This window comes from Pectinophora gossypiella, chromosome 15, assembly GCF_024362695.1.
Source record: "Pectinophora gossypiella chromosome 15, ilPecGoss1.1, whole genome shotgun sequence".
NCBI classification, from domain to species: domain Eukaryota; kingdom Metazoa; phylum Arthropoda; class Insecta; order Lepidoptera; family Gelechiidae; genus Pectinophora; species Pectinophora gossypiella.
The window spans coordinates 4,288,452-4,311,980 of NC_065418.1; the positions used below are offsets into that span (position 1 = coordinate 4,288,452).

Consider the following 23,529-nt stretch of genomic DNA (forward strand, 5'->3'; position numbering starts at 1 on the left):
GTTCGTTATGTAAAAAATGATGATTCAAAGTGTAACTATGTTACCTACTGAATAAAGATATTTTTGAATTTGAAATCCGAGACTAAAATCCATGATAGCCTTGTGCGTACGCATGACTCATTTACATCATAGTATCCCGGGTTCGAATCCCAGCTCGGACTGTAAAACCACTGAATTCGTCTTCACGTTGGTCTAACAGAAAGCTCGGTGAAGCGTGTGAATTCTGACTCTCGTGGGTTGTGAGATCCACCGACAGAAAAACCGACCACATCAACCCTGGTGTCAGGGTTAGTATTGAGCCGCCAAGGGCCCCTGACATGGCTCATGTAACGACTACATAGGTATACATACTCTTCTTTATGATGACCAACCTTATCAACCCTGGTGTCAGAGTTAGTATTGAGCCGCCGAAGAGTAAATAGTAGATAGGACCGACTTTTGAGGACGTAACTTTTCATACGCAATATAATAAAAAAACAATCATACTTTACTTTTCTTATATCGTGTGGGTTGTGAGGTGGATGACCAACCTCAGCAATCTTGGTGTCAGGATAAATATTGAGCCGCCAAAGGCCCCTGACGTGACTCAAGTAACGACTACGTACTTACATCAGTAAGTAGTAACCGGGACCAACGGCTTAACGTGCCTTCCGAAGCACGGATCATCTTACTTTCAGACAATCAGGTGACCAGTCTGTAATGTCCAAATCAAACCAAACTATCACAAAGTGATTTTTCCCCACCGGGATTCGAACCCGGGACCTCCGAATCGTGATCGGAACGCTCAACGACTGGACCACGGAGGCCGTTCAAACGTAGTAAGTATATCAACACGTTATATAAGTACACGAGTTCATAGTAATCCTTAATTTATCGGCTAATGTCATTAGTATCAAGACAGATGACATTATATTAATACGCGTCTCAGAAGCATAATTAATGGGACCAGTAATTACCCCAGACCTCTCGCCAAGGATCGCACGCCAATTAAGTATTTAAACATGTGATTCATCATCGTTATAACTTGCGCACACATGTAAAAGGTTTTGTGTTAGATGTCTATTTCTTTACTACATAACAATAAAGGCCTGTGCCCACTACACCGTATCATACTAGGACTGTGCTAGGATCGTGTCAGGCAAGGACCGGCACGTGCCGGAGGTATGTAACCTAACCTGGTTTTCCCTTCGCGGGTTGGAAGGTCAGACAGGCAATCGCTTCTGTAAAAAACCGGACCTATCAAATTGCCAGGTTAGATAAGCGGACCCTGTGAGAAACGGGATAATGTTAGGGAGATGATGATGACTAGTAGGTAAGTAAAGTCCATTCTTCTTACATCTTCTTCTTTATAATCTAGGTATTGTAGTACTGTCATGGTTTCCTTTCTTCCATAGTAATGTATGTATATATTTACGTATTTATATATTATTATAATCATTATTTATTGTCTTCTATGTATTGTTTTTAATATTATTATAGTTTATCTAGTTATAAGTACTTATATTTTTCAACATTTTATTATTATTAGTTTATTTTTTTTTGCACTGTCTATCCCGCTACATTTTTCATTAAATTCATATCCTATACCTAAAGGTTGCCTGGAAGAGATTGCTACCTTAGCAATAAGGCCGCCTGTTGTACTACCAATTTAATTATAATACTAATGTATTTTTAATGTGATTCAAGTGCAATAAAGAGTCTTTGTATTGTATTGTATTGTAAAGTGCTCAATGTCAACAAATGTCAAATACAATATTCATCAAACAAAGCTTTTGAGTTATTGCAAGAACAAACCTAGTACTAAACTGGGACGTTTCTCCAAGAAAAAAGAAAAACAAGAGTTATTTCAGCTTACAAAGTAGGCATAATTTAACTTGTTCAAAGTCCATCGATCAAGATAAAACTTCGTACGGAATTCTTCGCGTCCTTGAAACTAGGAAATTTATGTATTGCCAAAAACAAAATAAGAGATAGAAGAGTACAGACAAACACACAGGTGGACAGGCAGGCAAATAGAAAGACACCTTAACCTACAAAGAGAAAATTTTCTCTTTGTGCGTTTCCCTAAGCACAGGTAAGTGTTATAAAAACAAACAAAAAACAACTTAATGCAGCGTATTCCGGCCAAGTAGTTAATGCCACCTGCGTCAAATCTATAATAAGTCACGTCAAAAAAATAAGTAGCGTACAAATATCTTTGGAAAAATAGGTAATTTACCAAACCAATACCAATGGGTAATGAACCAAAAGGGCAAAAAAAGCTTATTTGTTCAATGTTGATTAACATTATGTTTGATTAAAGTCTAGGCCTGTTTCTCTCTGAAATTGTTGATAGTACACGATTACCTACTAGGTATATTTTTTAGTTTCTTATTTTTGATCATATGTTTTGTAGAGTATAGTTATATAATGATGCTTACTGCTATATTCAAGTTTTTGAAGACATATTTGACAACTAAATATACAGGGTGTTAGTGACATCGTAACGGATACTAAGGGGGATGATTCAGACCATGATTCTGAGTTGATATCAAGTGGAATTTTCCGTCGCAAAATTCATGTTTTTTTCAGTTTTTGCTAATACCCATTCTATACTTTTGCGATCAAAAATTCCACTTGATATCAACTCAGAATCATGGTCTGAATCATCCTTCAAAGTTTTGGTTACGATGTCACTAACATCCTGTATAAGCCGTGGTAGCCCAGTTGGTAGAACACTTGCCTCTCGCTTTGAGGTTGCAGGTTCGAATCCAGCATAGGCCTAAACCAATGGTTTTCGAATTCATGTTTGGATCATAAATGATTATCACGTGCTTAGCGGTGAAGGTTGCCTCACAACCTGTGAGCTAAGATCACCACGGAATGATCCCCGAATAGAGACAGACGCAGGCGTGGCAGACCGAGGCGAAGATGGCGCGATGACTTGGATGCTTTCCTGAAAGGCTGATCGGAGGAAGCACTGAAGAGAGAGTCCTGGAAGAAATGGAGGGAGGCCTTTGCCCAGCAGTGGACACTTTAGGCTAGATAAGATAAGAAGAAGGCACTAATCCTACCTACTATTATATTTGTACAAAAATCTTCGGTATCCAAAGGTTGCCTGGGAGAAATTGCATCATGAGCAATAAGGCCACTTGTTGTGCCTTTCTGTATATGTTGTCGTTATCTCTGTATCTTGCGTCCATTGTGCTCAATAAAATCTATCTATCTATTAAAGGCCTTATTGCATTAATACTAAAAAAAAACATAATCCGAAATAAAACAGTCTCTTACAATAGGTACTCTTGTGAATGTGTTAATCTGATCGATGCTCCGACAGCGAGAGTGATCTGTTTTGGCCGCCAAATGGCGTAGGATCATATTTTTTTACGCGCTCAAGCAGGTTATTGGAGGAAAATGACTCGATATAAAGTTGGACGGGGTTTTTATTACCTATGGCGGTTTGGAACAGAGATTTTGGTGACTAAATATCACGTTTTTACACACACACACACACGCACGCACGCACGCGCACAGAGACAGACACACACACACACACACACACACACACACACACACACACACACACACACACACACACACACACACACACACAGAGACGCACAGACGCACAGACGCACATACGCACACACGAACACACGCACACACGCACACACGCACACACGCACACACGCACACACGCGCACACACACACACACACACACACACACACTATGCAGTAATAACACAGACTAAACATATTACCGTTTCTTACTCCGTATGCTGCTATATTTTATAATTATTATAGTAAGCCTTGGTCTGTACCTTAGCACTAAAACTTTCCGGACTCGCTGACCCCCCAAAATACAGGTTTTCCTAGTTTAAGGGACAGAGAATCACTATTTGTATCAAAACTCTGTACGATCAACTGCTATTGTAACTTTTCGTTTGTGTTATTTTTGGAAATAAAAATACTATTATTATTATTATTATTATTTTGTCCTCACCCCCTCTGGGTCTCAATTTAGTATTGTATGGCTCTAAGGAGTAAGGAACTCTATCTCGCTCGCACTTACGGGTTAGGCGGTACACGGTATTTTTTTTTTTATATATGGAGTGTCTGATGTGTGCTAATGCTTGTAATACCGCGGTATCGGGTGAGTGCACTCACCCCATTTGTCCGGACAAGTATTTAATTCAATTCAAATTATTTGTTTTCAGACACAGGTCCATAGATAACATAACATAACATAACAAATACTTTATTGCATAAACAGGAAAAAACAAAATACAAAACAAAAGAGAAATATAATTAGTACAATAGGCGGCCTTATTGCTAAGTAGCAATCTCTTCCAGGCAACCTTTAAGTATAGGAGATATGGAATATTAAGTAGTAATAGATGTTAGTAACAATGCAAACTTAAGAGGAAAAACTTAAGACTAAACCTAATACCATACTACCTAATGACTTACTTAAACTTAATGCCATATACAGCAAATTAACAATAAGTCATGTCAAAACAAGGTACCCGTTTCCACAAACTCAAACGCATTAAAAATGAAACAAGCAACTGTTCAGTATTTACTTCGGATCCTCGCAAAACACTTCCCATTAACCCTCTTACACCCTCAACATTACTTAAGTAGAAAATAAACGTTAGAACAGAGAGCTGTACATTAAAACAAGTATAAATGTACAGTCACAATGCATTTGGTTCATTCGCATCTAGTTGGAATGTCACTCGGAGACGCCTTCACTGAAAACCTCCTTTGAAAGCACACTGCCACTCTCACACCTCACTGCGGCGGGACATTCTCATACGGTCCATTTAGGTAATTTAATGAGTCAAAATTAGGTCGCGTACCTAGCTCCAAGATAAATTATGAAATCTAATTACTAAATAAAGACAGATCTAAAACTAACGAAAAACATTTTCTTTTTTCTATTTAACTTATTTACGAATTTGAATCAAGAAAATCGTAATAATAAGTCAGACATTTTATTTATTTATTTATTTGTACACAATAAAACAGACACAAGAAACATACAAAGAAAACAGATAGTACAGGCAAGCTTATCTCTAAACAAAGAGATTACCCACGTTTCACGTTTATCACGTTTTTCTATGACGTCACAATGTTCTTTTTCATACAAATTCCATAGTAGGTAATTTTGTGTTTTGTACGTTTAATAAAAAGTAATTGATTTATGTGGGAAGCTGGTAAACTCGGTTTTAAAGTAACATTTATCGTTGCTTGCTGTAACAAATTGATTATAGAATAATAAAGTTCCAAAGCTTTTTATTTTTAAGATAATAAAAATAGAACATTGAATCAGATAACAAATTATATTGGGCAGGTTATAAGTAGAAATTCAAATAAAAATTGAATATAATACCAATTTACATATTGCTTAAAAGTAGGTGAAAAGTAGCGTGTCTATTTATGTTATTTATATAAATAGACCGCGCGATTAGTTTATTTTGCCTATTTCCACAGTCTAATGTCGTACGGCATCTTGCTGTGGGGTCATGCTGCAGATGTGAACAGCATTTTTGTTCTGCAAAAGCGGGCCATTCGGGCGATTTACAAATTGGGACCCAAGATGTCACTTAGAAATAAATTTAAAGAAATTAATATTTTAACTTTGGCATCACAATATATCTTTGAAAACTTAATATATGTAAAAAAACATATAGGATTATTTGCGAAAAATAGCGATCGGCACATTGTTAATACCAGGAATAAAAATAAACTTGCTTTACAAGTCAGTCGATTACATAAGATTACTAAATCTTTTAAGGGGCAATGTATACGTTTTTACAATAAGATTCCCATTGACATTCAGAATTTGCCTTTCAACTGCTTTAAGACAGTAGTTAAACAAAAACTTTCCAAAAAAGGTTATTATAAAGTTAGTGATTATTTAGAAGATATGAATGCTTGGGATTAACTGTCTGAGAACTGATATTAGGCAGCTAAATTACTCAATTGTATAGAATATTTTATGTTTATTTTTATTTTTTTAAAGAACGTCTAGGGCCCTGTGCCGAGGTTTTTCTTGCAGCTTCTTTTCCCCGGCTATACAGGTTGTGAGAAGCTGCAGTAGTTTTAGGCGGATGAGACGTTCGTTATGTAAAATTGAAAAAAGTGTAACTATGTTACCTACTGAATAAAGATATTTTTGAATTTGAATTTGAATAACACAAGCACAAAAAGAAGAGACTTATCTAGGTAGAGGCGGCCTTATCGTTTGAAGCAATCTCTCCTAGGCAATTATTATTGCGAGGAAAGTAAATACAATTACTATAACAAACAAAGCCGTTTAAGTCTGTATTTTTTTTTAAGTTTTATATTAACGATATTATCGTTAATCACTATATTATAGTGATTAAGATTGAGAAGGGATTGTTGAGTTAGACGCATAGAGCGGATGATAAATTTATCATTTAATAAAATAAATTTATTATTTAATACTAGGATTACGAAAGCAGTATGTACAGCGAAGGTGGGTGGTAGGGCTGGCAGAGGAAGACCTAGAAGGACGTACATTGACCAAATTGGAGTTGTCATTAGAATAGGTTCAGTACGATCTACTTTGAACCGGCGAGCGTGTATGAAACGATTGATGTACGTGAAGGAAGCAAGAGAAGTTTGTCAGGATCGAAGGAAATGGAATTCCTTAGTCCCTGCTTACCCCGGTGGGAAATAGGCGTGAGTTTATATATATGTAGTATATTGATATTATATAAACAGCCTATATACGTCCCACTGCTGGGCACAGGCCTCCCCTCAATCAACCGCAGTGGATCACGCTGCTCCACTGCGGGTTGGTGGAGGTGTTTTTACGGCTAATAGCCGGGACCAACGGCTTAACGTGCCCTCCGAAGCACGGAATCGTCTTACTTTTTCGGACAATTAGGTAATTCAAGCCTGAAAAGTCCTTACCAAACAAAGGACAGTCTCACAAAGTGATTTCGACAACGTCCCCATCGGGAATCGAACCTGGACCTCCAGATCGTGCGCCTAACGCTCTAACCACTAGACCACGTATGCTGTTATATTAAAAAATATATATTCAAAAGTCAAAAGCTGATACGAGAGTGACCCTGATTCACTGCCGTACATGTTTGTTTGTACGATTCACACGTACACCAGCTACCGAGTACAGTCGCGGTAGTTAGTTCACACTTTCCAGTGGAGATCACTTTTCGAGGATCCTTTGATACTTTCGACAATCGTGCGCCAGCGTATTGTGACGCCGCGCTGTGAAACTGTTTCACGACTTATTAGAGTTCGGCCGGTTTTTATTAGTTTTATGAGAAATTGGGGACATGTTTATTTTTTTGGAAAACTTGTGGTACTAAACAGCTGGCGAGGAGTGGGTGTTATACTAAACACCTCTGCCTACTGCCTGTCTGCTGATATAGCGTGAAATTTATTTTTTTTTTCAATTCTATACTTTTGCAATAGAAAATTCCGCTTGATATCAACTCAGAATCATGGCATAAATCATCCCTCGAAGTTTTCGTTACGGTGTTACTAACATCCTATATATTATACACATCTGCCTACCTCTTTGGGGATAAAGGAAAGATGATATACTACGCTATGTCACCTTTAAAATTAATATCTTTAAAACGATTATGATCTGTGTTCCGACGGAGGTGTTGTAAAATAATAATTCTTAATTTTTGTTAAATAACCATGTCTTAGTGAGACTGATCCTGCACTGAAATTGCTTTTGCGATTTCGCAGGACATCGTATTTATACCAGTGTTATTTAAGGCTTTAATAATAATAAAAACAACGCTAAAACTCATCCAGAACGGAAAACAACACAAATCACCGAGCTTAAGAATACGTATATAAATACGCATTATTGTAACATAAAGCTTATCTCTTAGCATTTTCGCGTTTTCCCATACGTCGCTTTCGCGGATACAACTGGTAAGTAACTTTCCTACTCTTTCACAAAACGTTGTCGGGAATAACCGAAAAATACATATTCTCTACGTAAGTGCTAACATCGCATTGTTTACGGGAGTCTTATGTAGTCTAGATAGCAATAAGTACGACTAACTTTTATTAAAAACTATATCGTAAAACGACTAGATATCACTTCACCTAGATCTTAGATCTTAGAGACTTTCGACTTTCAAGGGTCGCCGTCGTGTTAGCGTCTGCGCGACGTCGATGCCGCGGCGACGCGACGTCGTGGTACCTCATTGTACGCCATTCATGGTACCTCCTTAGAACGTATCCAAACTATCTATACGTTTGACCGAATTCTTGTGGTTCCGTTTATTTCAAGACGAGTTTGAGTTGACGTATGAATGTACACCCCGGTGAGGTACGGGTAAATAAATAACTGTCACAAATAAAGGTCGGATATTGGTTACTTTATGTACTATTAGCTTCTTCATCATCATCATATTCCTAGCATTATCCCGTTTTTCACGGGGTCCGCTTACCTAACCTGAAGTTTTGATAGGTCTGTTTTACAGAAGCGACTTCCTGTCTGACCTTCCAACCCGCGAAGGGAAAACCATGCCAATACAGGTTAGGTTAGGTTTCTTTCACCGCTGAGCACGTGATAATCATTTTTAATCCAATCATGAATTCAAAAACAAATTCGACAATCATTATTTTAGGCTGGATTCGAACCTGCGACCTCAAAGTGAGAGGCAAGCGTTCTAACTGGGCCACCATGGCTTTTATCACGGCAGTATTAGCTTCGACATCCGACCCAAAAAAAACCGTAACCCTCTCAGCTAGCACTCCAGGCACGGCCCTTCGCGTCGCATTCTCCCGCACACTCCCCGCATAGCCTCGCATACTCTGTCACTAATTACTCGGGAGTCGGGACCACCGCGGGTCCCGCATTTTTATACCGATCACGGACATACTCCAGCCGATCGATTCCCAACTTCTACTGGGAATTACTAAGAGAAATTGCTGGAATGCAAGACGCTCGTTCCTTTGTCCGGCCAGCACGTACTTTTATTATGTTGGTTACTTTAAAAGTTTAAAGTTTTCTATTGCGAAAGTAGTTATAGCTGTTTAAGTGTGATCACGAGGGTGAACGTTTAGTAAAGGCGTTTTTGTAAAACTGATCTCTGTGGTGTTATTACCAGATCAGAAGGCAAAGGTTCAATTCCCGTTCGAGTTAGATTAGCTAAATAATTCTTCTAAATTAACTTGTGTTGGGGAGGTTCATCTTACGATACATGTACCTCTGAGCCTCTGACTAGCCCATTGGGAACATAGCCGTGAGCTTACGTTATGTTACTTGTGTCTGGATGCTTCTCCACTGTTCTCCAATGGAGCAGCGTGGTGGAATACGCAAGTACTATCCTGCTTAGACCCAGATTTCATCATCATCATCATCAGCCCATTAACGTACCCACTGCTGGGGCACGGGCCTTCCCTATGGGTGGATAGGGAGATCGGGCCTTAAACCATCACGCGGGCCCAGTGTGGATTGATGGTTATTAACGACTGCTAATGCAGCCGGGACCAACGGCTTAACGTGCCTTCCGAAGCACGGAGGAGCTCGAAATGAAAACTTTTTTTTGTGGTCACCCATCCTATGACCGGCCTTTGCGAAAGTTGCTTAACTTCAACAATCGCAGACCGAGCGCGTTTACCGCTGCGCCACCGAGCTCCTCAGATCCAGATTTACAGATACAATATTCAAACAATGCGGTTTGGATAATAAATGTAGATAAGTAAGTACTTCAGGCATTACGACTCACTGACAAATGTATATAACTATTCATTGTAAGTATACTAAGCCCTAATGGTGTTACTTAATCTTCTTTATCTTTTTTCTTGGCTTACAGAATGAGGAAAATAATTTTCCAGTTTTTAGGACACGGAATTTTCTTTTAGCCTTTTAAAAGCTTTATTGTTGGAAAAGTGGAGTGATTTTTTTTATCACTACAAGATTTCATGCATGCTCGCCGTATTAGAGTAGCTAAGTTTATAGGTAGGTAACTGTCTTACCTTATTTAACACTTAATCACGTATCGACCCGTTAAAACTAGTTTATATACTTTATTTTTTTTTATTTTTTTATGTAATCGTTAACAATTTTTATACAGAGTGTTAGTGACATCATAACGGATGCTAAGGCGGATGATTCGTTGCAAATGTTTGTTTTAGTTTATTTAAATTATTTTCAATTCTATACTTAGGCGGTACAAAATTCCACTTGATATTAACTCAGAATAATTAGTTGAATCATTTCTCTCAGTATTCGTTACGATTGTCACTTACACTCCGTACAAGTTCGTACAGGTAGCTATACAAGTACGTATGGGTTTTAGTGACAAAGTAACGAATACTGAGGGGGACAATTCAGACCATGATTCTGAGTTGATATCAAGTGGAATTTTCTGAAAAAAAAATCATGAAAATTTTAGTGTTTCTTTTATTATTTTCAATAAAAGCAAAACGAAACGAAAGCTCCACTTGATATCAACTCAGAATCATGGTCTGAATCTTCCATCAAAGTTATATAAAGTGCCACGTGTAACGTGCGTGCGTGCGTGTGTGTACGTGTATCTTTAAAATTGACTTCGTGTCGAAAGATTTAAAATTTCAAGGTATCCTTAAAAAAATTGAGTACCTTGAAAATCACGTAAGGAAGAGAGAACTAGAAGAAAAGCAAAAGTCGACAAGTGAAGTTCTGAAAAGAAGTGGTCCGAACGAAAACCTCGCTGAAAGCGGGCAAAGGTGCTCAATAGCAATTGGTTTTCACACAAATCTGTCTAGAAAACCATCGAACATTTGTTTGAGAAAGAACCTTTTAGAAGTACTGAATTATAAGAATGTTCTCATAGGATTTCATATAAAAGCACGCCGTAATTCTGTTCATGTTGATTCGTGTGTGCCAATCACCCACAACTATTTTCTGAACATCTGTAATTTTATGTCTACTTAAGTACCTATTGAATTAAATAGATAATTATAATATAAAATAAATAAGATTTCCACATATTAGATGAAGGTAGGAAATTATATTTTCTTGTTTCTTACTTTTTAATACGACTTTTATAGCAAGAAAATTATTATCTCATATCAGAATTCCATAATCTAAACCACGGCTCCTTCCTAAATATGTTTCGTAAATAGCTAAGTTGATATACCAAAGTATGTATGTAAATACCTAAGTTGACAAAAGGGCCACGCCGATTTATACATTTATACCGAGGTCTGTGTTGCTGTATGCTTTATTCCACGAAAGAAAGAAAGAAAGAAATGAATCCACGAAGTAAAGGTTCTAGAATGGCGTCTATGTGTCGGACGACGCTCAGTGGGTAGGCCCGCTACAAGGTGGACCGACGATCTGGTGAAGGTCGCGGGAAGCCGCTGGATGCGGGCAGCGCAGGACCGATGGTCGTGGAGATCCTTGGGGGAGGTCTATGCCCAGCAGTGGACGTCGTACGGCTAATGATGATGATGATGATGCTTTATTCCATAGCAATAAAGGCCATGCATAACTTAACAAGTATGGCCGGTATAACGGTATGATTTTGAAGCCCCGCCCGCTGCGGTACGAGTTTCTTTCCGTCATTTTTGAGCCACAAGAATGCTCCCATGTTTGTTTCCATTCACCGCCTGAAGGATCCCAAAGTTGAACAAGCATTATGATATGAAATGAATCCTCAACTCACATTGAAACGTCTCACATTCCTCATTACTGTCAAGAGGTACAGACCTCACTGCACAAGTTAAATTAGTTCAACCGCTATTACTGTTAAAATACCCTTGACTGACTGAGTTTAACATGTATTTCAAATTGTTGCAACAAAATAGGTAGGTAACTTAGAAAATTGTTTTTATATTCGTGTAGTCGGTATATTATTTGTTAACTTTATATTTAGTCAATTAATACATGTTTATGTATTTCAAATTGTTGCAACAAAATAGGTAGGTAACTTAGAAAATTGTTTTTATATTCGTGTAGTCAGTATATTCTTTGATAATTTTATATTATGGTTCTTTGATGTTACTATTTATACATATGTTTTTACAGCAATGGTAAAAAATATATATCTTTATTTTACCATTAAATTACCCTCCCGACCCGTGGTACAACTGCGATGTCCAACTGGTTGTACTACGGAGAAGTAAATTACCCATAGTTAAACTAATATTTTAGTCTGTGTAAGATGAAATAAATAAATAAATAACACTTTTTTTATATTTATGATAGTGGCTATACCAAAATAACCTAAATTGCCTAAAGGAACATACTTCAATTGTCAACATTACAAGTTAATCGCAAGGAGTAGGTGTATATACCTACTATACACCTTTGCCTAGCCCTTTGGAGATACTGGTTTCATACTGTGTATCATTACAAGTTGGAAGTGTTTGTTAAAGGTTTGTTAGCGCAGCGGTAAAAAGTGAACACTCAACGCAGGTTACACCGCGAAATAAGCTAAGTTAGTTTTGGCTTAGCTTATTCACATTCCATAATTTGTATGCAGACTGCAAATGGCAGAAATAATACGAAAAACGGCATCGGCTAATCGAGCTAAGCTATGCTGACTTAGCTCGCGGTCTGCAACCGGCATAAAGCATAAGATAGCCAGAAGAAATCCCGCAGCGCGCGGCGTGTCGACGCAACCTCTACGCAAATGACTACTAATTCAAACGCGAACTACTCGTCGCCCCGAGTGCACTCGTTGTTTTCCTTTTTCGCACTTCACCTGCCTCTCCACCCCGTATCACCGCGCCGCCGCTGTAAATTGATACACTTGCAAATAACCCCATACATTATTCATGCCTCAAACACCCCCGACAACGTACAGCTGATACGCAACTTCACAAAACTCAAGGAAATATAAACCACATTTTAGTTCACCGACCTTGAATACACACTGAGACAATCCATATTGAATTTAGCTGAGTCTATTGTCAAGATAGTGAATTGTCTGTGGCTTCGCAAATCACACCCCACTCTAACAGCTTCGTGGCAAAGTAAAGTGGGTCAACCATTATACGTCTAACAAATGGGTACCTAAGACGGCCTGTGCAATAAGGACTCGGTTCTGAAACCCACAACCTGTATTATTCTGTCTGACCCTAATAAATTGTGCGAGTCAAACCGGTATTGTTAGACAAATGAGTTCGGAGGCGCGCGGTTACATGTGTAAATTTAACTTAGTTTGCAAATTAGAAGCTACCAGTCGCCTTTCAAACATGACCAAAAACACACACAAAAGGATCCACATTAGGAAAATTACGCAGAAAGTAATCATCTAATTCTACTTGTCACGTACGTACGGCATCCTAATCCCGACTCGCAACGTATTCAGAGAGAGGAAAAAAAATCACGAACCTAAAAACCCACAGAAGCGCAACGTTAATTTACAAAACACATTTTCCTTGGAGAGTTTAACGTAATTTCTTTCTCACCATGGCGTTTCCTGAAATAAATTACAAGTGTAAAATTCACAACAACAAAAGCGGAACAACAAAAGGCTCGCGGCTCGCAACATCCGGACGGCGACCCTTCCAAACTTAGCAGCCTGATTACGGATTTCCGAGCAAGAAAAATAAAGGGAGAAATAATACAAAAATGTTAAAAATCCAAGTATTTTCAAACAAACCATCGTTACATTATTAACGTCGAAATTAATTATGTATGGTTTTTTGTGATTTCGGGGTGTCGAGATTTATGTCTTCAATTGAACATTTTCTTTTGAGGAGTGCGTTTACATGGAAGTCGACGTAGTCCATAAGGTCTGGTCGAGGTCTGTAGTACTTCACGTAGAGATAGAAGCGAGGATCCTTGCGGGGCTCGGTGGCGTCACCGCCTCCAGGGGTCGGTGTCGGAGCGGGCGCTGGTGGAGATAGAGGCTTTGGAGACCTCGGCGGTGTGTACGGACCTCTGCCCTCTATCGCAACCGGGTGCCTAACTTTCCTCCACAAGAACGGTTCCTTATGTTGCTTCCCGTGATATGTATCTGAGTGGCGATTCTTCTCAGGCGCATAACCCGGTGACACAGGCACAGTCAAATCGTACATCTCTGGCAGTGACAAGTACCAATAATCGGCGCCTTCGCCAATGATCGGGAAAAGTTTTTTGTTCGAGAAATTCGGTTTGTGTTTTCTCACAAACTCGTCGTATTTCCTTCTCAGGCGCTTCATGTAATCGGTGTATTTGATGGCTTTTAGAAGTTTCTCGAATTCTGAGAGTTCGTGTGTGGCTCGGTCTGAGTATACACCGGCGACGTTGTAGGTTCTTAGTAGGTGGTGGAGTTTGAAGACGACATAGGCAAGCCACTGACGCGCTTCCTCTTCTAGAATCTTCAGATCGTCTGCTCGACTTCTGATGCCGAATTCGGCAGCTTCCGCGGCTCTTCTTTCACCCCGCTCAGTGACCGTGCGCAGCCAACGACGATAAGTATAGTAGCAGAACTTGGTTTTCCTCGAATAGTATCCGCGCCATAGTGCCTGCGATGAAAGCATATTGTGATAAAAAATGGCTAAATCCTTCTACTCATAAGTACTCATATCTAACCAAAAAGATCATAAAAAGAGCTGCAAATCAATTTAGAACAAATAACTTTGTTTCTTGAAGCATTGTCTGGTAGTAAACAACTAACAAGAAATGGCCTTTACTCAGTAAATCTAGATAAACGCGAGTATAATTTATGCTCTTACTACCTAATGTTGTAAGCAAAGCCACAATATTAGGAGACTACTTATAACCGATGTAACCATAAACTTACTTGTATCATCGTAGCGGCTCTAGCGTAATATCTCGCGTGTTTGTTCCTCACAGCTCGTCTCAAAGCAGCTCTGTAGGCCTTTCTTGCTCTGTGCATTCTAAAAGCACATTGTATGGTGGTAGCATTTTTCGACAACCAGGCCACATGCTTCCTAATCAAGTAACCTCTGGTCATACGCTGAAGAAGAAGTACGGCATGGAATCTCCTATGTCTTCTGCTCTCAGCAAGATCGGCGCGATCTTGTAATTCCGCAAAGAACTCATCAGCTGTTTGCAAATAATTGTATACTGTCGCCATTGTATATTTACTTACTCTGACATTTTACATAGCATGAAGTGCGGCGTGAAGTTTCCGACGCCGCGAAATGACATTCCAATTAGTTTTTAATTTCCACCGGCCTCTAATATAATTTCAAAATAAGTATGTAATATTTATGCGTGTTTCTCACGATATTTTATGGATTATATCTATGGTATAATAAATAATATATGTAGAAGCAACGTTAGAGAAACCAGATGTTACTTGGACTTAAAAATTAAAGTTTTCTCATCGTATTCTTTATATTAATAGACATCATTATTATGATACGAAATAAAACCTTTCTTGAGTATTATTTTATGCAAATCACGTACAAAATCTCTAATTAATTGTAGAATTAGATACAGACGAATATATATTTTATATTAAGATATGTAGGTAATGGGTGATGTAATATGAAATATAGTATTATACTTGTTGCGTAAGTAGGTACTAGTGAGTATGTGAAGTTTAAAATAGACTTTAGTTAAGGCAAGGTTGTGGTAATCCTATCATATTAAAGGATTTAGAAACTTTACTGCCACATTAATTAAAATACATAGAGGTAATTCAGTTTGATATACGTTCATAATTTTACTTTGAACCTACATATTTACTTTGACGTCTTTCCCTCTCAGGTACCTACGGCGGACGTTGTTTGTACAAAATAGTTTAGTCTCTGTTTTGATATTTATTCTATACTCCTGGTTACTAGTATATATTCTATACTCCTATATGTACACTAGTCACGAGGAGTATAGAATAAATATGAAAACATCAGACAAACTTTTATAGGTAGAATATATATACAAGTCACCATTTTTTCGTGACTTGGTTTGCCTCTCATGGAGTATCTGAAGCATTATCCCGTTTTTCACAGGGTCCGCTTACATAACCTGAAGATTGGACAGGTTGGGTTTTTTACAGAAGCGACTGCCTGTCTGACCTTCCAACCAGCGAAGGGAAAACCAGCCCAATACAGGTTAGGTCACGTACCTCTGAAAATGCAATTCTCGGGAATGAGGGTTTCCTCGCGATGTTTTCCTTCACCGCTGAGCACGTGAAAATCATTTATGATCCAAACATGAATTCGAAAACAAATTCGACAATCATTGGTTATGGCATGTGCTGTTAAAACCGCATGCAAATCAATGCAGTGGTTCTAGAGATACCCTGAACGTACATAAAACTTGTGAACAAGAAGATTTGTGAACTAAATGTTATAATTATGTATTGTAAATAGATTGTTCACACAAGTACTTTCGCGTATAATAATAATATTTTGTAATACCGACCCTCACGAGTAATATTTTCGTAGTAAGTATACGGTTTTTATACGGGTAATAACTTCCGATATTTGTGCCGCGTCTAAATGACGCGTTATTTTGTTTACCCATTACTTTACATTCCTTTTATGAGCTAGAAGAAAAACCCTGTCGTTCAGAATTCGCTAAATATTTTCTTTACGCTAAGCTTCTTCCATGATATGCTGGGCTTATACTCTAAATTCTTCAAATCGCGTATTTATTTTAAATGCTGTTTCTCAAGGAAAAGTATGGTAAACACTAAACAGCATATTATAAATAACAAAAGGTGGGCTTATCTCTAAAAGAGATCTCTTGCTTGTTGGGAAATATTATGGGGTATTACCTCATACTAAAGAGTGCCAATATAGACTAAGAGAATAAAAAAAAATATATATAAAAATAAGTCATTCTGAATACGTGTCGCATTGTTAGGAAATTCTTATCACTGAACCAATAACAGCACTTGGCTACGGCCCGTGCCACCTCTACCGCTTCGGAGAGATTAAAATATATAAATAAAATAAATACTGTCGCGAACTCTTTAGTTGGGCAGCGACTGGCTGGTCTTCGGCCTGTCATGAAATGTCATTTTCGTTTTATTTTTTTGATACGTGTTTTGTTTTTTAGGCAGCATGGTCTTATGATCTTAGCCTGACCCACAAATGGGCAAAAGAAAAAAAAAAGCTTTTTGTTCTTTTGTTGACTTTCTGCGGTGCTCCTTTGCTGTTGTACATATTTTACATTACATTTTGGTTTTTCTCTTATTAATATTTTTTTTTATTATTGCCGAGCAATAAGTCCGTTATAAATACCTATGCATAATTGTCTATATCTTATGAAATTAAATTATATTTTGATGCATAATATACACCTGCATATCATCAATAAATATTAAATAAACTTATAATATGCTGCGTGTTAGTGACATCGTAATGAAAACTTTGGGGGATGATTGCGACCATGATTCTGAGTTGATATCAAGTGGAATTTCCTGTCGGAAAAGTCATGAAACTTTAAGTATTTTTTAAAATTATTTTCATTTCTATACTTTTGCGACAAAGGAGAAGGTTCTCAATTCGCCGTGATCTTTTTTATTATTTTTTATGTATTTGTTCTTATATAAGTGGCAGGCTAAGCTAGCTGTTGGTGGAAGAGGACTCCAACTTGCACTGGAGCAGCGTGGTGGAGTATGCTCCATACTCCTGTTCGTATAAGCCTGTTAAACATATGTAAGCAGATAAACAAAGATACTTAAATTCTTTAATTTCTCTAAAAATAGCTAACCGCGCAGAATAATGATACTTTATGAGTAATAATTTCCGATACTTTTACCCCGTATAAATGCATTTATTTCGTTTGCCCATCCCGTTTCCCTCCTCTATAGAAATAGCTCCCCCTCATTCAGGTGTATGAGACATCATGAATAATTCAACAATCAAATTGGCAAGGTGTGTATGCGTGTTTATTTATTTTACCCCCAAAATTTACTGATAATTTCATACATATGTATGTGAAGGGTAAAATGGAAGAGTAAATTGGTGATGTTGTAATCCTGGATATTTTAAGAAGTTTGTAAATCTTTTGTTTTTGTAATATACTAAATAATAAATATGAAAAATTGACCTATTTAGAGTACGAATTGGCAAAAATCAAATGGGACATCCTAGGAATCTGTGAAATTAGAAGACAAGGTGAAGAAACCCTCAAACTGAAGTCCGGAAACCTATTTTATTATAAGGAAGGCCATAAAACTGGCGTGGGAGGTATAGGGTTCCTTGTTAATGAAAGACTTACAGACCAGGTCATAGAAATGAATAGCGTGTCGAATCGTGTTGCATATCTGAGATTACGTTTGTCATCTAAACACGAACTGAAGGTTATCCAGGCCTATGCACCTACCATGAAAAAAGATAATTATGAGGAAGTCGAGACCTTCTATGAGGATATATCCAGTGTACTTAATAAAGTGAAGACACATTACACAATGTTGATCGGAGACTTCAATGCTAGACTAGGGGAAAAGACATGTGATCAGGAAACGAGTATTGGAAACTATGGTCTAGGCATAAGAAACCCTCGCGGAGAAACTCTACTAAATTTTCTGCAGAACAACAACCTGTTTGCTATGAACACTTTCTATGCTAAGAAACCACAACGGAAGTGGACATGGCGACACCCAAATGGTGTAAACAAGAACGAATATGATTACATCATTACCGATAAAATGGGAATTATTAGGGATGTAACTGTGCTAAACCAATTTTCAACGGGCAGTGATCATCGATTGGTTCGGGCCTTCTGCACCTTTAACATCAAAAAGGAAAGGCGAAATCTCATATTTAAGAAGAAAACACCAAACGAAGATAAGATAGAGATACTAAGGCAAAACACCGTTCACTACAAGGACTATATCGACACACAGCTGCAAACAAATTCTACTGAACACATGACCATAGATGAACTCAACGATCATCTAATCGGAATAATGACCCTAGCTGCTGGAAGGATTACTCCGAATACTCCTTGCGCGAAAAATCAGAAACTCACTGCAGAGACATTATTGCTTATAGAACAGGGAAGGCAACACAGAACTGAAGGTAAAATCGATACACCTGAATACCACCAGGTACAGCGTCGCGTAAAGAAACTTGTAAAACGGGACTTAAGGAATTACGAAGAAAGTGTTATCGAAGATACTATCGAGAAGAACAAAAGCAGAGGAGTGATGAAAGCAACACTGAGTATTGGGCGGAAGCAAATCTTCAAACTCTTTAATGAGAACGGAGATATTGTCAACAACCGTAACGAGCTCTTAGAGGTAGTTCAAAATTTCTATGAAAACCTCTATAAAAGCAAAGCTCAGAGTCCGTCAACTAGACCAGAACACCAGGAAAGACCATCAATATCAAATGTTGGTTCTGAGGATATCCCCGACATCACACTAGACGAGGTACACCTGGCGCTAAGCCAGATGAAAAACCGCAAAGCCCCTGGTGAGGACGGAGTTATTCCAGAGATGATAAAGAGCACAACGGACACTTTCAAATCTGCTCTTGCCTCACTATTCACAAAGTGTTTAATGGAAGCAACAGTACCACAGTCCTGGAATAATGCTGTCATTACCCTACTACATAAGAAAGGTGATATACGACGGCTTGAGAACTACAGACCGATCAGCCTGCTATCGCACGTCTACAAGCTCTTCACGCGGATAGTAGTGAACAGGTTAAAAAACAAACTAGATGGCTATCAACCGAGAGAACAGGCTGGTTTTCGAAGTGGCTACAGTACATGCGATCATCTCCAAGCTCTTAAAACAATGATTGAAAAGTGTAATGAGTACCAGATCCCGATCATCATTGCATTCATCGACTACGAAAAGGCATTCGACTCTGTCGAACCTTGGGCGGTCGAAAAAGCCCTTGCGGATTGTAGAATCGATGAACAATACATTTCCCTAATGAAACATCTACAGAGCAACGCTACAGCATGTGTGAGTCTGCACAAGAAGACCCAACAGTTCAGGCTGGGTAGAGGAGTACGCCAAGGGGACACTATCTCCCCAAAACTGTTTAATGCCGCACTTGAAAACGTCTTCAAAAATCTAGCCTGGGACAATATGGGCATAAACGTGGATGGAGAAAACCTTACCAATTTACGCTTCGCAGATGATTTGGTGATATTCTCAAGTAATATACCAGATATGTTGGTCATGCTCAATTCTTTGCAAAAGGAATCAGCTAAAGTTGGGCTAAAAATCAATGAGAGCAAAACTAAAATCATGACCAATATCCTTACCCACCAGTATTGTCTACCGGTTGAGGTCACGTCGGAGTATATCTACCTGGGGCATAAGATCACGCTAGGCAGCGAAAACCAAACCGCAGAAGTGGAGAAACGAGTCGCTCGGGCTTGGGCATCCTTCGGCGCCAACGCAAGTATATTACGTAGCAAGATGTCAATGCACTTAAAACGAAGAGTCTTTGAGCAATGTGTTCTGCCAGTATTCGTATACGGAGCCGAGACCATGACCCTAACTGAGAAATCCGCAGAGAATCTCCGTGTTGCTCAAAGAGCAATGGAAAGAGCTATGCTCGGGATTTCCTTACGGGACCGGAAGAGAAATACTTGGGTTCGATCTAAAACCAAGGTTAGGGATGTGGTAAAAGTAATTGCCGAACGCAAGTGGAGATGGGCGGGACACATTGCTCGAATGAGCAAGGAAAGATGGACCCGGAGATTGTTAGAGTGGCGCCCACGAGCATTCACAAGACCGAGAGGAAGACCACCAATGAGATGGAAGGACGACATTGTCCGGCACGCAGGATATGGCTGGATGTCGATAGCCCAGGATCGTCGGAAATGGAAAAACATGGAAGAGGCCTACGTCCAAAATTGGATATAAATTTAGGCTGATATAGATAGATAGAAATATGAAAAATACGTTATGTAATACCAGTATACCTGGGCAAACTGTTTGGTCTAGTAAGTATATTTCGAATATTTTTGAAAAGTCACTTTTAATTTTTATTTTTTACTTCGTTAAAGGTTTTTTAAATCAGACTTCCCGGCATCGTAAATAATTAATAAATACTACAATAAGATTTGCTACTGCTAAGATAAAACGTTTATTTCTTTAGATTATTCAAGTCCTGTATTTAACATTTCTGGCATTTCGTTCCAATTATTTACTTCTTATTTTGAGTTAATTTTAAACACATTAATTATACTTAATTTTATACATTTTTTATACATATTCATAATGATACGCCCGTGGCATGGTGATTTTGATTTAGTTCAATGTACGTACGTGTAACTCAGTTTCTATCTTTGCTTGGCTAACCTAAATTTCCTAAACTGTGATTCTACATTTCAGTAAGTTGACAGGAGTTTTCTTTCTCAATCACTTAAGATAGGAATTTTATCTGTCAAGATAGAAACTGATAATTAATTGTGTTGTCCTCTTAACCAGTTGCTGTGCTCTTACCGGGTCCGTGTTGATAATATAAAACTTACTGTTGTAATTTTATAACACCACATTTTATACGAACACATGATGGTCGCATTAAAACATAATTCTGTTTCTATTTCTGAGTTGTACAATCTATTCAATCAGATTACACATTGTAGCAACTTCATTTCCAAACTTTGTCCAAAAGAGAAACTACCTATATAGACAAAACAAAATACTGTAGATATTCCAGTCGACTGGTAATATACGGTTCGGACCCGCATATTTCGTATTCAACCGCATCGGAAGCTCGACACATCACGTGTCAGCTTACTTTTTGTTACATTTTCAGACATATTCTCCCAGTGAAAATTATGCACATAAAAAAAACTCGAAATATAAAAAAGATTTATAGCTTTGTCTTACTTCCATACATTACATAAGCTCACGGCTATATCCTAATTGGGGTAGTCATAGGTACTTACATCAATCGCAAGATGAACTAAGTACCCACACCTCACTGCTTTCTGTTAGACGAACATGATAATATCATGTACTTCCATACTTACCTAAACAAATTAATTTCCGTCTTTAATAACATACCAGGGTTGTTGATGTCGGTCATTGATCTCACAACCCACACGAGAGAAGGAGAATGGGTTTAGGCATCTAGAGGCTAGAGCCGATACGATACTATAAATATTATGGTCAAAAAGTGTTGTAGCCACTTTTCTTTCGGCTTTTTAAGAGCGATTAGAAAACAACTATAACAGTGATAGACTAAATATTACATATTTTGCAGAAAAACAGGTGAATCTATAAACTATAAATTAATTTTAAGGGATAACAGCCACTTCAAGGTTTCGTCAAGGGTGATCGAGGGGGTTAAAATGGCCACATCGAAGCAATCCATCTAAAAAGCAATAAAAGTAAGTGAGCGCATATAAAAGTAAGTGCGCAATGCACACAAATGTCAAACAGCAATATTGTTTTTTTTTTTTAGATGAATTACTTTGATGTGGCCTTTTTAACCGGTTTTTCCCACTGGTCAGACTAATCTGACCAACGGGAAGTTTTGTTCCTGTTCGATAGATCTGCTCTGGGTAATTTTGTATACAAAAATTACATGAGGAAACAAAACAAGAACAAACAAGATTAGTCTGACCATCAATCTGACCAGTGGGAAAAACTTCTTTAGGTTTTTAACCCCCCTGGTCTACAGGAGGACGGCGCATTTTGTTGCGGGGCATTCCTGTAGAATTTGATGTATGGCCTGCATGTCAGCGGTAACACACGCGACAGGGCAAGCTAGCCACGCCGGTGTTTGTATTGAGCGCAGCGCCTATGGCCGGTGCGGACTCGGCTGATATTGCACCAGCCCCGCCTTGACAGATTTTATCTTAGTACCGGAACGGAATTCCGAGCTAGGTTTGCAAACATCGTAGATTTCCATAATTCAGACCACTCCTGCCCAATACTGAAGTCTGTCTACAAAAGCCTTTAGTTAACTTCTAGGGCAAGCCGGGAAGATAAGCAGCATGGAACTGTTTTCAATTTCATTTACATATTTGAAACCATATTTATTAAAACATCATAGAAGGAAAGAGAGGATGGGGAAGACCAAGAAGATCTTACATGGAACAGATTAAAGAAAAGGTTAACGTCGTGTCTTATAGGGAAGTCAAGAAATTGGCCTTTGATAGTCTGGAATGGAAAATGCTACACCGACAAGAGCGTGGCTCTTAAATTGATGATGTTGATGATTTGAAAACCATGTAAGTAGAAAAATACTTTGAGCTACTTAAATATTGCTTAAAGGAAAGGTTCCTTATACCGCCTTAGATATTTAGGTTGTGATTTTTATCTCGTCTGAAACAGTCGAAATAATATCCTTAATGACTGGTCGTAGGATGTAGGTAAATTGCATCGCTCATTACACGAATTTAGTGCTATTAAAACACTATTAGGTGGGGCAAGGGACACAGAAGTGCTCATTACACTTGAGTTGCTATGAAAGGAAAGTTTACGAGAAAATTTATGAAGTAATAAAGTTTAAACTTCACGTTTCACGTTGAGTTTTAGTGGGTTATATTATGATGAACTGTTATTAGTGAATTTTGGTGCTGGTTCCGCAGCAAACAAGAACAGAGGACGCGTTTAGCTGCATATCTTCCCAGACATGTCGTAAAAACCGACAGTAGCATTTTTCTTTCTCTTCTTATCGTGTGGGTTATGATGTGGATTACC

The 23,529-nt window shown here is 38.3% G+C and overlaps 2 protein-coding genes across 2 annotated transcripts in view; both read right to left on the reverse strand.

Annotated features, from left to right (window-relative positions):
* The window catches only part of LOC126373095 (semaphorin-2A-like), a 624,036-nt gene that overhangs the window by 382,820 nt on the left and 217,687 nt on the right, over positions 1–23,529 (reverse strand). The window lies entirely within an intron of this gene.
* Positions 13,628–15,024, reverse strand: LOC126373440 (spermatogenesis-associated protein 17). Its single transcript, XM_050019599.1, has 2 exons — positions 14,728–15,024; positions 13,628–14,449 (listed from the first exon to the last, which is right to left on the reverse strand). Exons 1-2 carry the CDS (start codon positions 15,022–15,024, stop codon positions 13,628–13,630), a joined length of 1,119 nt encoding a protein of 372 aa, XP_049875556.1.